The sequence below is a fragment of the Triplophysa dalaica genome, chromosome 9 (assembly GCF_015846415.1).
Source record: "Triplophysa dalaica isolate WHDGS20190420 chromosome 9, ASM1584641v1, whole genome shotgun sequence".
NCBI lineage: Eukaryota > Metazoa > Chordata > Actinopteri > Cypriniformes > Nemacheilidae > Triplophysa > Triplophysa dalaica.
Window position 1 is genome coordinate 12,174,013 of NC_079550.1, and position 13,862 is coordinate 12,187,874.

The window sequence follows — 13,862 nt, forward strand, 5'->3', positions numbered from 1 at the left end:
GAACCCAGCCGCCCGATTCCTAATGAATCATTCATTACATTCACTTACACACACATAAAGATTAATATCCACTTTCGGGTTTAACCCTCAAAGTGCAGGAACTGCTTTGGCTTTATTAACATCACTAAATGAATTGAAATGCCGCATCAAGTATTGATTCTATGAGAAGTCACTACTGCTGAGTGAAAGTATCAAGGCCGACTCAACATTTTTCCACATTTATTTCAGCATAAGTGGTTGGTGAAACATCTTACATCTGTACCACTTAAAATATTCGTATCTTTAAAACCCTCAGTAGGCAGGCAAAGATTTCAACATGACAGTGACACACGTCACCGCTATGTAAAATTTGTACATCGTATTGACCTAAATCAAACTGGGCACATGCCACAAATGGTTGTGAGTGAAGAATACAAATAAAAACATAAATGATGGCTCAGGACTCACACAAGTGCTGCATGGTTGAAAACATTATACAGTGGTCATTCACAATATGTCGATACACACATTTTCTATCACGTCATTCTTTTTTTGTTTTACATGTACAGATCGAATTTTCTGTGAGCATGTGCTTCGTGTGATCGCACTGACATACTGCTACATACTGTGCTCAGTGTGTAATAAGGCAATGTGGTAGTGAATAAAACCATTTAATCAAGCAGTTAATGCCAATAAACAATGATGAAATATGAATAATGACCAAAAGCATCTGAATGTAAACTGGCCATTAACCTCATTACAAACATGAAAGAAACAGGGAGACCATAACCATTTTCCTTTCACTGGTCACCTCGATACAAGTTACGAAAAAATACATTCATAAACAAATTATAAGCAACACCCGCAACCCAAAGACAACATGGATTTAACATTTACCCCTTCACAACGGTTAAGAAAAGCATGACGTCTGCTCTACCTTCTGCTTTTCTGTTGGCACAAGAGAGACTAGTATGAGGCCTGATGCTCAGACAGGAGCTGCACAGGCTTCGGCAATATTGAACTACTGTACAGCACAATAGTTTGAGAAAGAAACACACCGCGCCGCCTGTGGCAGTGTGACTGCTAACGCTGGTACAATCTACATTAACCCAGTTCCCTGAGAACACTAAAAACTAAAACCGATGGCAGCACATAGGACAGGCTATGAAAAAATATGCTCTGTTAGATAAAACGTGTGAGGCAAAAAGAGAGAAAAAATGCAATTGGTGTGGATCTAAATATGGACTACGCTTAATGTGATGCTTTCGTCTTTAGGGCGTCTTATTTAACTCATCTGAAAATAACTGATAAAACAACCAAGGGAGGTTATACAAATTTCACATTTTAAAAAAGCAAAGGGAATGAAAACTATTGCTGACGAGTCATAAATGGATACAAAGTGTAAACAAGGTACCATGGACTTACGCAGGCCTACTGACATAAAGTGACACGAATCGAGCGTATGCAACAAAAATCAAATCCTGTGCAATTTACTGTCAACAGCCTACGAACCGCCTTCCCTTTCCGACAGCATTCAATGGTCCTTTTATTCATCTATACACATATTCGTAGATTTTGTGTGTGTTTTATTTTCTGCACTGATCTACTGTGCCCATATCTAGGTGCTTGTTTTGGCTTTAAGCAAATGTAATACTCGTGTGAGAGTTTACGATAAGGGTCTTTTCCCTGTTCGGTGAGCGCGCCGATCCGATGACAAACTTCTTCACAGTTTGCTTCAGTAAATGCCTACAAAGTCCAATACCCACATATATTATATATAAAAAATAAGTTATTGCGAATCCGATAAAAGTGCATCCTATATTCAAAAATATCTCTTTCGCTCCGTTTTCTTCTTCCTTGGGGTCCTGAAACCCGAATCCAGCGTTTCTAAGTGACGGGGGGCCGAGAGGAAGGGCCGTAAGAAAACGTGATAAGGAGGTGGAGGAGGAAAGTGAAGGAGAGAAGAGTTGTCCAGCTATGCAATCACCATGGGAACATCATCTGAAAAACCACTGATCATAGGAGCGTCTTCATCATCATCACCTACAAGAGAGGGGGAAAATAATAAAAGCTGTGTTAACTGATGAAATAAACAAAAGAAAATTGAAATTGAATAGATTAAATTCACACAACAACTCATTTACACTGGCCAGACGTGAACTGAAGTATACTCAATTGAATTAAAGTGAACCAAACGGAGCTGAAATGAACTGAGATAAACTACACTCATCGAACTGAGCTCAGCTGAATCAAACCAATATAAATTAAATTAATTCAATGAATTATACAGAAATGAATACTGAAAAGGATGCAAAAATGCACAGAAGAACCCTTCTCTCACCCAGCTCATCTCCTGAGGAGAAAATGGCTGAGCCTAGGCGTGAGTTGTAGTGGCTGTTAGCAAAAGCAGTGAAGCTGTGCTGTAGCCGTCTATGCCTGACGTAAAGCACCATGAGTCCTCCACACACCCCCACCAGCAGCAGAAACAACACTGGAACCACCACAGCTGCCGTGTCTCCCGATTTCCCCGACTGAGATGCAGAATCATTCGGCCCTGACGGATGAAAAGCTGTGTCAGCTGCCACAGAGAACAACTCTAGAACACAGTTTTAAGAAAATCATGCGGAACGCAAACTGTCAGACCTGCTCCTTTCGCCAGTTCGTCATACAACAGCGCTGCCGCCTCTCCGCACAGCTGGTTGTTGAGCAGGCAGCGTGCCCGCACCGAGAATGTGTAGTTATGTCCCACCAACAAGCTGCTGATCCTGAAGAATGTCTCTGTGGTGTTGCCCAGACATGTGCTGGAATTGGTCAGGCTGTCATGCATGTACACCTCATAGCCCTGAGGGAACACACAGAGATTAATGTTAATGTGTGGAGAGAGTATTTAATCAATGTTTTGTTCACTTCTAGTATCTAACCCTGCTCTCATTGAAGGTCTGGTCCTTCACGGCGAGACTCTTCCAGAAAAGGAACACATGGTCTTGTTCTTCTATGATCTTGAGGGCCTCGGGTGCAGGCAGAGGAACTGTGTGAATAAAAAAGATGTATGTGAGAGAATGTTCATATATTATATTTTCATATATGACTGTGATGAAGTAATGAAGAGATGTTCGTACCGGTGTTGAGTGTGTAGCTGGTCTCTTTGCTCATGTTGAGCAGTCTGATGGTGATGCTGTAGCGTCCTCCAGGCTCCAGACTTTTGAGCGTGTACTCCACTGTATTATTCTGAGTGTTCACTTTGTAGTCCCTCTCCGTCTTACGAACCATGTCTCTCACATGCACTGCATAGGTCTGGTACATAAACACATCTTTAAATACTCAAGCAAACGGCTACTATCTTCATACATCGACCCCCAGGGAACACGCATACTGATTAAATGTATATCCTGAATGCACATGCATAAATGTAAAACTGCTTTACAATAAAAATGTCGCACCAGAGGACTGCTGGGAGAATCGTACGGTGGCTGCCACTTCAGAGTGGCTTGTGTCTTATCCACTCGCACTTTATGCAGGTTTCGAGGCGGCAGTCGCTCGTTGGGGATCATTTTAACTACTGCATACTCAGACGGAGGACCCAGGAATGGAACGATCACCCTCACCTGTTACCACATACAAAATTCACAAACATGTGTGGATTTATCATGAGTTTTGATATTGAAAGTGATGACAAAGTGTGGACACTAACCAGGAAAAGGTACTGCTCATCACTGTCTACTATGACAGTCAGGCTGCTGGATGTGGTGTTTCGCCTGTAAGGTCTACGGTAAAGCTCCAGGAAGGATGTGGCATAGAACACCCCATAAATCTGTGAAAACAAACACATTATTGTTCACACAGAGGAGTAGGACGAGTTGTGCTCCTTGAAACGTAAGCGTTCTTCTAACGGGGGTAAATAGCATATTTTGTATTTTTCCTAACATTGGTAAATGCGTTTGCTATCAAAGGACGATTCGATTTTCAGCATTTAGTAATCTTTGTGTTCATGTTAGTTTATTGTCTAGGCATATAACAATATCAAAATGTCACCGTATAATAATGCCTCCGTATAAAATCTGGGGATTTAAAATCCTTATTCCTTATTGTAACGTGTAAGTAGTAGAGTAAAGACAAGCAAAGCAAAACATTTTTTTAAAACACTTCCATTCACACACACTAAATGTAATCCCACCTCAGCGGGAGGTCCGGTCCAGCTGCACTCCACAGAGGTCTGGTTAAGAGCCCGGGCCTTCAGTAAAGGTCTGCCAGGTGAGGTTCCCTTGGTTTGTTGGCGGGAGAAAGCAGTGGGACTGTCTCCCTCATCTGTGTGAGCCCACACGGCCACCTCATACACCGTCCCTGCTGTCAGGTTAGTTGCTGCAACAAGAAACAGGAAAAACGATGACACAAATGAATGTGTCTTCATGTAAAAATACGAATGTATTACAACTGTGATGTGTTTTTACCTTGCAATGTTCCTGTAACTGTGTAATTCCTGCTTTCCTTCACATGTTCATCAAATACCCACGAAATGACCACAACATAGTGCACCACCTAACATAGATTTATGAAGAGTATATTTTTAAGTTGAAAAAGGACAAACATGAAATCCACATTGAGAAGCAGAGCAAACGCCTCACCTCATAATCAGAAGTGATGGATACGCTTATGGAGTTCTCTGTGAAGCTGGTGATCGCGACAGTAGGTAGAGATAAAGCTGGAAAAGACGTTTCATGTACAATTCATTACAACTGCACTATAAAGATTAAAGACATGAGTGTAAATGTCCAGCAGGGGGAGTCAGTACCCTTCTCCAGAACCTTTTAAAAAAGTCACTTATCACCTTTTTGAGGAATAATAGATTTGATTTCAGTCCAGTTTCCCACTCCTCTGCTTGTGACCGCAGCCACCTGATGAAAAAACGGGGTTATTAAATAACAGTGAAATCGAATGTTATTTAATGTTACTTTTTTAATGACGCTGGTGTGTTTCTTATTATCTCTTACTCTGAATCTGTAATGTGAACTGGGTTGCAAGTTCTTCACTTCTGCTTTAGTGTCAGTGCTACGCAGCGAAAACCACTCGGGACTGTCATTCTCAATGTACTCCACCTGCACAATACACATAAAAAAGCCAGTCAGACACATGTATGACTTTAAAATGAAATAAACTTGTTTTTGTTCTGAGAAGGCTTCACACTCACAATATATTCTCGGATATATCCATGTGCTTTATCTGGTGGGATCCAGGTACACTGAACTGTCCCGTCCTCCTTGCTGTCAGAGTTCAGCTGGAGGGCCTGAGGAGGGTCCGGCACTGCCATATAGAACAGCAATCAGAATCTACATTTCTGCTAGATGTTCTTGTGTCATACATGCTATTCAAGCAATGGATTCTATTGTATTGTGTAGTATTTAACTATCAGTATTAAAGAAAAAATAATAATTTAGTTCTTTATTTAATAAGAAATATTTTTTTAATACACATCGTATTTATGTATCTATATTTCACTTCATTAGAGTCAAAGGATCATATTTAAATGATTGCTAATGCAAACTTACATCCATCTGGCGTCCGCAGCGTGAGCACTTCATTGGTCTTGTACTGTTTGCTGAGGCATTGAGTCTGAACCTTCACCTGGTATGTTGTGTCTGGTATCAACACTGTCAGGGTGGCGCTGCCCTTATTGCTGTTTGTGTCCATCACAGTCCACTGCTGGACTCCCACCACCCTGGACAACACATAAAGCTGGTGTCACTCGCACATGCCAACCCAGAAACCTTTATCGCTGCTGTGTATCTGAAATCTGTAGTTGTACGTGTATGTGATGTACCTGTAGAATATGACAAAAGAACAGGAGGAGGTGGGCATGTTTTTGGGCCTGGACCATGTGAGCGTCACAGCCCCTGAGAAGTTAGGGCTCCACTGCAGATTCTGAATCTTGTAAGCAAACAAATCCCCTGAGACAGAGAAACAGTTTGAATTAATGTATTTATTTAAATGCTCAAATAAATATACAATATTCTCTGTAAACAGCTGTGGGTTTCTCACCTGTGCAGTTCATCTCATCGCTGTGGTCAGAACAGTCCATGAAGCCATCGCACCTGTCGGAATTCTGCAAGCAGGCCTCACCGTCAGCACAGAGGGTCGCGTTCACACAGGTCAATGAACCGCGAGTGGCTACAAAAGGGGTGAAATAAAACATTTGTGTAAACTTACTTTCGTTACGACGAACCCGTCTGTACATCACTCAAAAACACTTACGACAGTTGGCCTCATCAGAGCCATCCTGGCAGTGCAGCTGTCCGTCACAGCGCTTCCAGTTTGCAATACAGTTCTGGGGCTTCACACAGAGGAACTGATCTTTAGCGCAGCGACCCGATGGGGGCGGAGCTTGAGTTGCCAATGGGGTCACAGCGCTATGTGCTAAGAGAGAGTTACACGAGAGATGGATTAGTAAAATATCAAAAATTGTTGCTAAAAATTTATCTAGGTCCTTGTATATTTGAGACTCCTGTGTATGGCTATAAAGAGAAAGTACCTGTTGGACATCCCACTTCATCACTGCCATCGGGACAATCAGCGTAGCCGTCGCACACCCAGGAGTTCACAATACACGCACCGGATCCACAGCGGAAACGGTTGGGAGAGCAGGTAGTTGGACCCGGGGCAGGTGTGTGAGGAATTACACCGTCTGTTAACAACATTTGCAATGTTTGCAGTTACTACCCGATTTGAGGCTAATAAGCACTGAGTGGTCAACCAAACAATGGTCTGTTAGTGCACCTGAGCATTGTGCCTCATCAGACCAGTCGCCACAGTCATTTTCCCCATCGCATTTCCACCAGGCGGGCACACAGCGGCCATTCTTACACCCGAACTGGAAGTAACGGGAACAGCCCGGCTCCTCTGTTGGTGAAGCTGAAACAGAAAGTAAACAAGTCAGGTTTTAGCAAACTAGCCCAGGAATAAAATAAACAGCAGTGTTTGTATAGTATGTGGTGTAACTGGTTTGAATCATATTATGGAAAGTTTTTCCCTGCATTCTGCAAGTCTGGTCCACTTTGTAAGAATTGTTAATCTTGGCCATTTACTGACCATTTAAATAGGAAGCGACTATGTGATATAAAGAGACAAACTAATTTGAGTGACATATTATAGAATGGTTAAATGAAACTTTATGCAATAAAGGTTGCAGATTCCTTCGCTCACCACAGTTGGCTTCGTCAGAGTAGTCGCCACAGTCATCCATGCCATCACACTTCCATTCCAAAGACACACACATTCCGTTGGCACACTGGAAGTTGTAGCTGTCGCATGTTTTTTCAAACTCTGGTTTAGTTGCTATGAAAAAAATTTTTTTTTGTGGACGTCACATAGTGTAAAATGAACACTGCAATGGGCTTTTTATTTTCCTAAAGGGCCTAAAAACAATGTCAGAATAAAAAGCAAAAAACGAAATAAACAAAATTAAAGATGAATTTGACCAAAAGCATTATTTTGTTACTTTAAAACAATAATTTAATAGATTTTTTAAATACCACAGTAACTGTTACGCAGAAAGCTGCTATCATCACCGCTCCAAACTGGATTAAATCTTAAATCAATCACAGTAGCAACAGTCACATAAATCTATTAAAAAAGCAATGGCCTCACAGCAGCCGGCGTATGCCGCATCCTCATCCGATCCGTCTGCGCAGTGCCGTGTGCCGTCACACACCAGAGACTGGAACAGACACTGCGCTCGATTCCTGCACACAAACTCCATATACCGCGTGCAGAGAGGATCTGCAAGAACAGGCACTTATTATTCCCTGTTTATCACTTAAAACACTATATTACCAACAATAACACTCGCACAAAGCAAGAAAGAGCATACCGCATCGCTGCTCGTCCAGGCCCCCTGGACAGTCCTCCACACCATTGCAGTGAGCACTAGCGGGCAGACAGGTGCCGTTATTACACAGGAAACCGTTGCATTTTTCACCTCCTGCAAGACAAAATCACATCAGCTTCTGAGGAATCGCAGCAATTTTGCATACATTTAGGCCATTTATTCACACTGAACCTTTTTTCTATTAAAAACATTGTTTTGATACGTGTATAATGTGAAGGGTGTATTAATAATTTCCATTAATATAGTGTGTCTAAGTTAAGTTTACAAAATCGAGTATACACTCTACATGTTAATGTTTGGCTACTGACCGCAGTGAGTAGGGTCCTCATCCGAGCCATCCTGGCAGTCATCATCTCCATCACACATCCAGCGCTGAGGGATGCAGTGACCCGTATGACACTGGAAACTGCTGCTCTCACATGTGTGGTGGCCCACTATGAGAAATATGTATCACACCTGACTGCATTTATATGTATCGCAACATTCTGAGTAGAGAAGGCGTTCATGATGTCACAAAGCAAATAGGTTTGATTCTCAAGGAAGAGATGAGATCTTTGAATAGAAGCGTCGGCCAGATGGATAAATGTTCAAATGAAAGCATATTTTTATCTGCAATTGAGTTCCTCTAACCTGTACAGTTGGTCTCATCTGACCAATCCCTGCAGTCGTTGTCTCCATCACAACGCCAGGCGTCCCGAATACACACACCTCTCGCACATGTGAACTCTCCTGAGCCACACTGATGAGACTCTGTAAATAAACCAGATTTCATATCAGCACAACACACCGATCTAAATAAAACACGGCCACTAGGGGCGGGCTGCACAACCCAAATCCTAATATTGCAAAGAATATAACCTGAATTGTATATCAGAGTAGATAATTTTGTTGGAAATTTGTTGAAAACATAATTCATTGACTGTTTGTTCATGTCTGCATCTTAAGATTAAAGGTGCTGCCTGCCCCTCTCATCCACAAACACTTACCACAGTGTTCCTCATCACTGTTATCTCCACAGTCATCCTCGTGGTCACACTTGAATGCCAGAGGGATGCAGGAGCCAGAGGCCACACAGCGGAACTGTACCGAGGAGTCACAGGAAGTGGTTGCTGCAAAAAGAGAGAACAATGGATGAAACGCATTGACGTAGTCTAAAGAGATAAAGGGGAAGGGGTCAGGGGGCGGGACTTTTGGTGTCACTCACGGCACTCCTGTTCATCGCTCATGTCGCCACAGTCATTATCGCTGTCACATTTCCAGATGCTGCTGATGCATTTCCCGTTGGAGCAGCGGTACTGGTTGGGCAGGCAGGTGTGTACTGATGTGCAGCAGAAATGTCAATAAACAAGATACTTTTAAACCATTGTCAATGTGTACTGTTGCATTCACACCACTAAGGTGTAAACAGACCTGTTTTAATGCAGGTATTATTGCGGAGCTGGTATCCACTGGGACACTGGCACTGGATCTCTCCTGAGGGCAGGGTGGTGCTGGAAACTCCATCTGGACACACGCAATGACGCTTGTTGCCGGGCTGGGGAAGACACAGCAGACTGCATGGCTGCTCAGCACACGCATTTTGACCTGCACGAGAAAGAGATTTAAAAAAAATTTTTTATCTAAAAGGTCCATTGTGCAACTTTCTGGAGGATCTATTGACAGAAATGCAATATAATATCCATAACTACGTATGTGTTCAGATGTGTATAAAGACCTAACATAATGAAATGTTATGTTTGTATTATCTTAGAATGAGCTATTTCCCTTTTTCACCATGCATTTCTACATTAGCTTTAAACGGACAAACAGAGCGCGTTACGTAAATACATTATCTCCTTCGGCAAAGAAGCTAAAACATGATGACATCTTAGTCCTGTGTTAGCCAACGTAGTGCTTCGGAAGGCAGGGGTGGAGTGAGCCGTTAGATGCCACTAAATGTAAACCATTGGACCTTTAACTCAGTTGCAACCATGTAATGGTCCTCTTTGAAGGACTGACCTCTGGTTTTCCCCTTGTAGAAGATCTTGAGATCCATCACCCCGGTCAGCCTGCCCACTAACAGCTCACTGTCTGGTGAGCCTGATTTAGGTGCCTTGAAGATGCCCATTCTAGACCAGTCATCCCAGTACAGATCATTCTACACAAACAAAGACCAGTATGATGCTCTTGATCATTGAAGACAAACTGTGTCTGTCAAGCGACAATAGTCTTAAGCCTACCTTAAAAACAGCAATGGCGTAAGGATGAGGCAGACCCTCCATCAGCACAGTGCGACGGCCTCCATTGAAGTCTGCTCTTTCAATGCGATCTCCGTACGCCTCTGTCCAGTAAAGCCACGAGTCATCTGTGGTGATGCCGTTGGGCCAGCGAATTCCCTCAGACACTATGCAGGAGATGTTAGAACCATCCATCCCGCTCCTGTAGACGCCCGCCGTGTGATCGCCCCAGTCAGTCCAAAACATCAAGCTGAGAGAGTGAATACACAGCTTAGTGGATCTGAAGATGAACTAATCACCGGATTTGCAAAGGTTTTCTTGAAACATCAGATCACTAAAAGGTATTTAGCATGAGGTAAATTAGACAAGCATAAGCAGATCGGTCTATTCCGTCATGTTTTCTGTCAGTGAAATGTATTTTGCGTTTAATAATTTTTTTTTGGCTCTTATTAATTGAAAATAAAATCAAATGTTGGCCAGAATAAGCTGCAAACGAATGAATGACTATATAAAACTAGGGTTACTGGCTGAAGGGAGCAAGGAGATTTCTGAGGAAAACAATGGGATTATGGGAAATCCGTACCTCTCTTCAGGCATAAGTGTTAGGGCGCGTGGGTGCTCCAGCACTGAAGAGTTCACCAGAGTGTGTCTCAGGTCTCCGTCTGCATTGGACACCTGGAAGCCAGACATTGTATTAACAACTACAAACCTTTTTCATTACCAGCTGCAGTTGTTTCTACTTTTGATTACCTCGATTTTCTGGGAATCAGCGTCCACCCAGTACAACAACCTGCTGATTGGGTCAAACGACAGTGCCTCCACGTTTTGCAAGTCCTTTTTGATAATCACTTCCTGTCCTGAGCTTCCATTCAAACACAGTCTCTATGACACCAAAACAGACCAAATACAGCATATGATTTAATGTAAATGGAGGTTTTTGAGCCTAAGGATGTTTAGAAAACAAAGTCAACAAACATGAATCGTTCTTATGCTAAGAGTATGTTCAAACCGTCTTCTAAATAGAACTCGTATACCTATTTAATTGAATTTATTTGAATCATTCATCAAATTACTTAAGGTATCATTGAAGAAAGACCCTTTTACAAAAATCATCATATAACAAGAGGTGGTATCCCAGACAGGGATTATTTTAAACCAGGTTTTTACAAACATGCCTTATTAACAAACATTACTTGTGTGCATTTTGAGACAAAACAATGACACTGATGTGTTTTAAGTTATGTCGGTGCAAGCTGTTTTCAGTTTAGTCAGCTCTAACATTAAATTTAGTCTAGGACTAGCCTTAATCTCTGTTCGAAAAACCGTCCTTAAAAGTTTAAATCTCTTTATACACACAAAAATAAACTCTACAAACATAAAACAGTCTGAAAGATGTTCATTCACCTGTATAGTGTCCAGTGAAATATCAGCCCAGTATAAGCAGTTCTTCTCATAATCAAAGTCTAAGGCCACAGCCTCGTGGAGACCCAAGAGAGGCAGCGGCTGGTCTGTTCCTGTGGCCAGATCATAGCGATGGATGGAGTTCCTCACCGCATACAAGATAAACTCATTACTCTCTAGAATGAGAAAGCAAAACAGGAAAGAAAAACTGAATTAGACACAGTTCTCGCAGGTTGTTGTTTACAGCGCTGACCTTATAAAATGAAAAAGTATCTACCACCAACAATTATCCCTATCACTCCAATTTCCCCAATGTCACAATCATAACAATTATTTTGCTAGCTACACATCTTTTAAAGGTCCGGTGTGTCATTTTTGGGGGATCTATTGACAGAAATGCAATATAATACACATAGCTATGCCTTCAGAGGTGTAAAAAAAACGTATATAACGAAGCGTTATGTTTTTATTATCTTCAAATGAGCTACTTCCATCTACATACTGTTCACTGTGGGTCCCCTTGCATTGAATTCACCATGTTGGTCCGATAGTAGCTCTAAACGGTCAAACCGCTGTACAGAAAACACGATGACATCTTAGTTTTGTGTCAGCCACCTTACTGCATTTCGAAGGGAGGAGTGGAGTGAGCCGTTGGTTGCAATTCACAACCTCACCACTAGACGCCGCTAAATGTCCTACATTAAACCTTTAAAACTTTAACATCTGAAGTGCTGTTTCATCAAGATTATATAATCCGAGGATTCGTTTCATACCTCCCACAGGACAGGGCAGCATTTCTCCATCCAGCCGAGCTTCAACATCTCCTCCACTGCAGCTGTCCCCAGACACCTTCCTGTACCTAAAACATCAGATCACGCAAAACAAACACAGAAAATCATTCACTACAATTCACCCCAGCAATTTCCTCATCCTAAAGAACTTTGGTGTGTAAAACCTGACACTAGATGATGCTGTAGTTACACGCATCAGTAACCTTTTTGCTATCATAGATATTTTTTTGCTCTTACACAAGACAAAATGAATAACCAGATATACAGTTTTTATACAAAAATATTACAGTAGAATAGCGTAATGATATAATGGACCAGGTCATATTAGAGTAATCCAAAGCCCGGTATTTTTACAGTATTTTACGTCACTTCCCCATTTCTCAGTAATAATTTTTCTATAATTTGGATTAACCTCATTTCCTCCAACTCACAACTCATTTGACTGAGCAAGACATCTAAACGTATCCAGTCCAATTCATTTCTGTAGTCTGTGTTCTAAATAAATCCTCTCTTGACGACTGCAGATAATGAGAGGAGAGAGACGCGCAGTGACACAGCAGCAGCACATCTAAAAATTCTCTCTGGCTGCTGATGCTGACAGCTCACGATCTGTATCCACGAGGAAACCATGCCATTAAAAAGTATCACCCTGCTGTGCTTCATCTTTTTCTTTCACAGCATAGAATCACAGTTGGATATTTTGGCTTTATTGACACTCCTTCAGCTGTTTTATTCATAAAATATTTTTTCACCGTTAAGTGTATGAAACTTATCAGCCCTTTACTGAGGTTATTAAGTGACATAAATAGTTCAATCAGTCAGTTCGATTTCAATTGACTGCGGTATAAAATACGCCTGTATACGCAACTTCTGCTGAGTCAGTGTTGTGGCAGAACTACTTCGAGTCATTAAAAACATTAGACCGATACGAGAGTGTTTCAAGTGACCAGTCAAGGACATTGGTAAAACAGACCAATGAGAAGCTCCTGTAACTGAGATTAGAGAGATTGTGCCTACAGCAAGTGTTGCACGGGTACTTCAGCACAGAGAAAACCAGCGTTATGTCATATGACATCTCAGCTCTTTTTTGCCTAAAGACAAAGAAAATCAAGCGAAAATCAAGCTTTTTGGCCATCAGACTTACAGCCATGTTTGACCTATAGCTTTCCTGTAGCTCAGTGGTAAGAGCATGGAGCTAACAACACCAAGGTCATGTTTTTTTTTCTCCTTTAAGTCTAAAAGTTAAATAACATTTCATTAAAAGTGTGTCTATTACACTAAAATTATGAAACTTACAATATTTTATAACAATTAATTCCTGTGTTTGGTTCGGTTCGTTGCCTTTGGTCTGTGTTGCGTTCACATTTCAATCGAACCGCGACAGAATTCGTTTGAAAGTGGACCGAGACCCATTTTTTCAGCGGTCTCGGTCCACTTGTTTGGTGCGCACCATTGGCACCAGTGGTTTGGGTGGCATCGTTCACACTGACACAAATAAACCGCACTAACAGAGTAATCGCACCAGAGTTTGTTTTAATCGAACCAAACATGGCATATATGAACACACCCTGAGTCGCTTTGGATAAAAGCATCTGC

At 41.8% G+C, this 13,862-nt stretch overlaps 1 protein-coding gene across 1 annotated transcript in view; it reads right to left on the reverse strand.

Annotated features, from left to right (window-relative positions):
• Positions 1-202: 202 nt before the first annotated feature.
• The window catches only part of sorl1 (sortilin-related receptor, L(DLR class) A repeats containing), a 39,349-nt gene continuing 25,689 nt past the window's right edge, over positions 203-13,862 (reverse strand). Inside the window, exons 16-48 of the mRNA XM_056756327.1 lie at positions 12,249-12,334; positions 11,479-11,651; positions 10,825-10,956; positions 10,658-10,749; positions 10,078-10,324; positions 9,857-9,995; positions 9,269-9,442; positions 9,063-9,176; positions 8,845-8,967; positions 8,489-8,608; positions 8,167-8,292; positions 7,841-7,951; positions 7,618-7,749; positions 7,174-7,305; positions 6,748-6,882; positions 6,503-6,655; positions 6,226-6,387; positions 6,013-6,141; positions 5,795-5,921; positions 5,523-5,692; positions 5,165-5,277; positions 4,968-5,072; positions 4,805-4,871; positions 4,602-4,678; positions 4,428-4,515; positions 4,154-4,338; positions 3,671-3,790; positions 3,420-3,584; positions 3,099-3,273; positions 2,901-3,007; positions 2,623-2,821; positions 2,321-2,533; positions 203-2,022 (exon numbers count right to left, since the gene is read on the reverse strand). Of these exons, the coding sequence (XP_056612305.1) occupies positions 1,955-2,022; positions 2,321-2,533; positions 2,623-2,821; positions 2,901-3,007; positions 3,099-3,273; positions 3,420-3,584; positions 3,671-3,790; positions 4,154-4,338; positions 4,428-4,515; positions 4,602-4,678; positions 4,805-4,871; positions 4,968-5,072; positions 5,165-5,277; positions 5,523-5,692; positions 5,795-5,921; positions 6,013-6,141; positions 6,226-6,387; positions 6,503-6,655; positions 6,748-6,882; positions 7,174-7,305; positions 7,618-7,749; positions 7,841-7,951; positions 8,167-8,292; positions 8,489-8,608; positions 8,845-8,967; positions 9,063-9,176; positions 9,269-9,442; positions 9,857-9,995; positions 10,078-10,324; positions 10,658-10,749; positions 10,825-10,956; positions 11,479-11,651; positions 12,249-12,334 (4,459 nt within the window). The 3' untranslated portion in view covers positions 203-1,954. The remainder of the gene's footprint in view (positions 2,023-2,320; positions 2,534-2,622; positions 2,822-2,900; positions 3,008-3,098; positions 3,274-3,419; positions 3,585-3,670; positions 3,791-4,153; positions 4,339-4,427; positions 4,516-4,601; positions 4,679-4,804; positions 4,872-4,967; positions 5,073-5,164; positions 5,278-5,522; positions 5,693-5,794; positions 5,922-6,012; positions 6,142-6,225; positions 6,388-6,502; positions 6,656-6,747; positions 6,883-7,173; positions 7,306-7,617; positions 7,750-7,840; positions 7,952-8,166; positions 8,293-8,488; positions 8,609-8,844; positions 8,968-9,062; positions 9,177-9,268; positions 9,443-9,856; positions 9,996-10,077; positions 10,325-10,657; positions 10,750-10,824; positions 10,957-11,478; positions 11,652-12,248; positions 12,335-13,862) is intronic.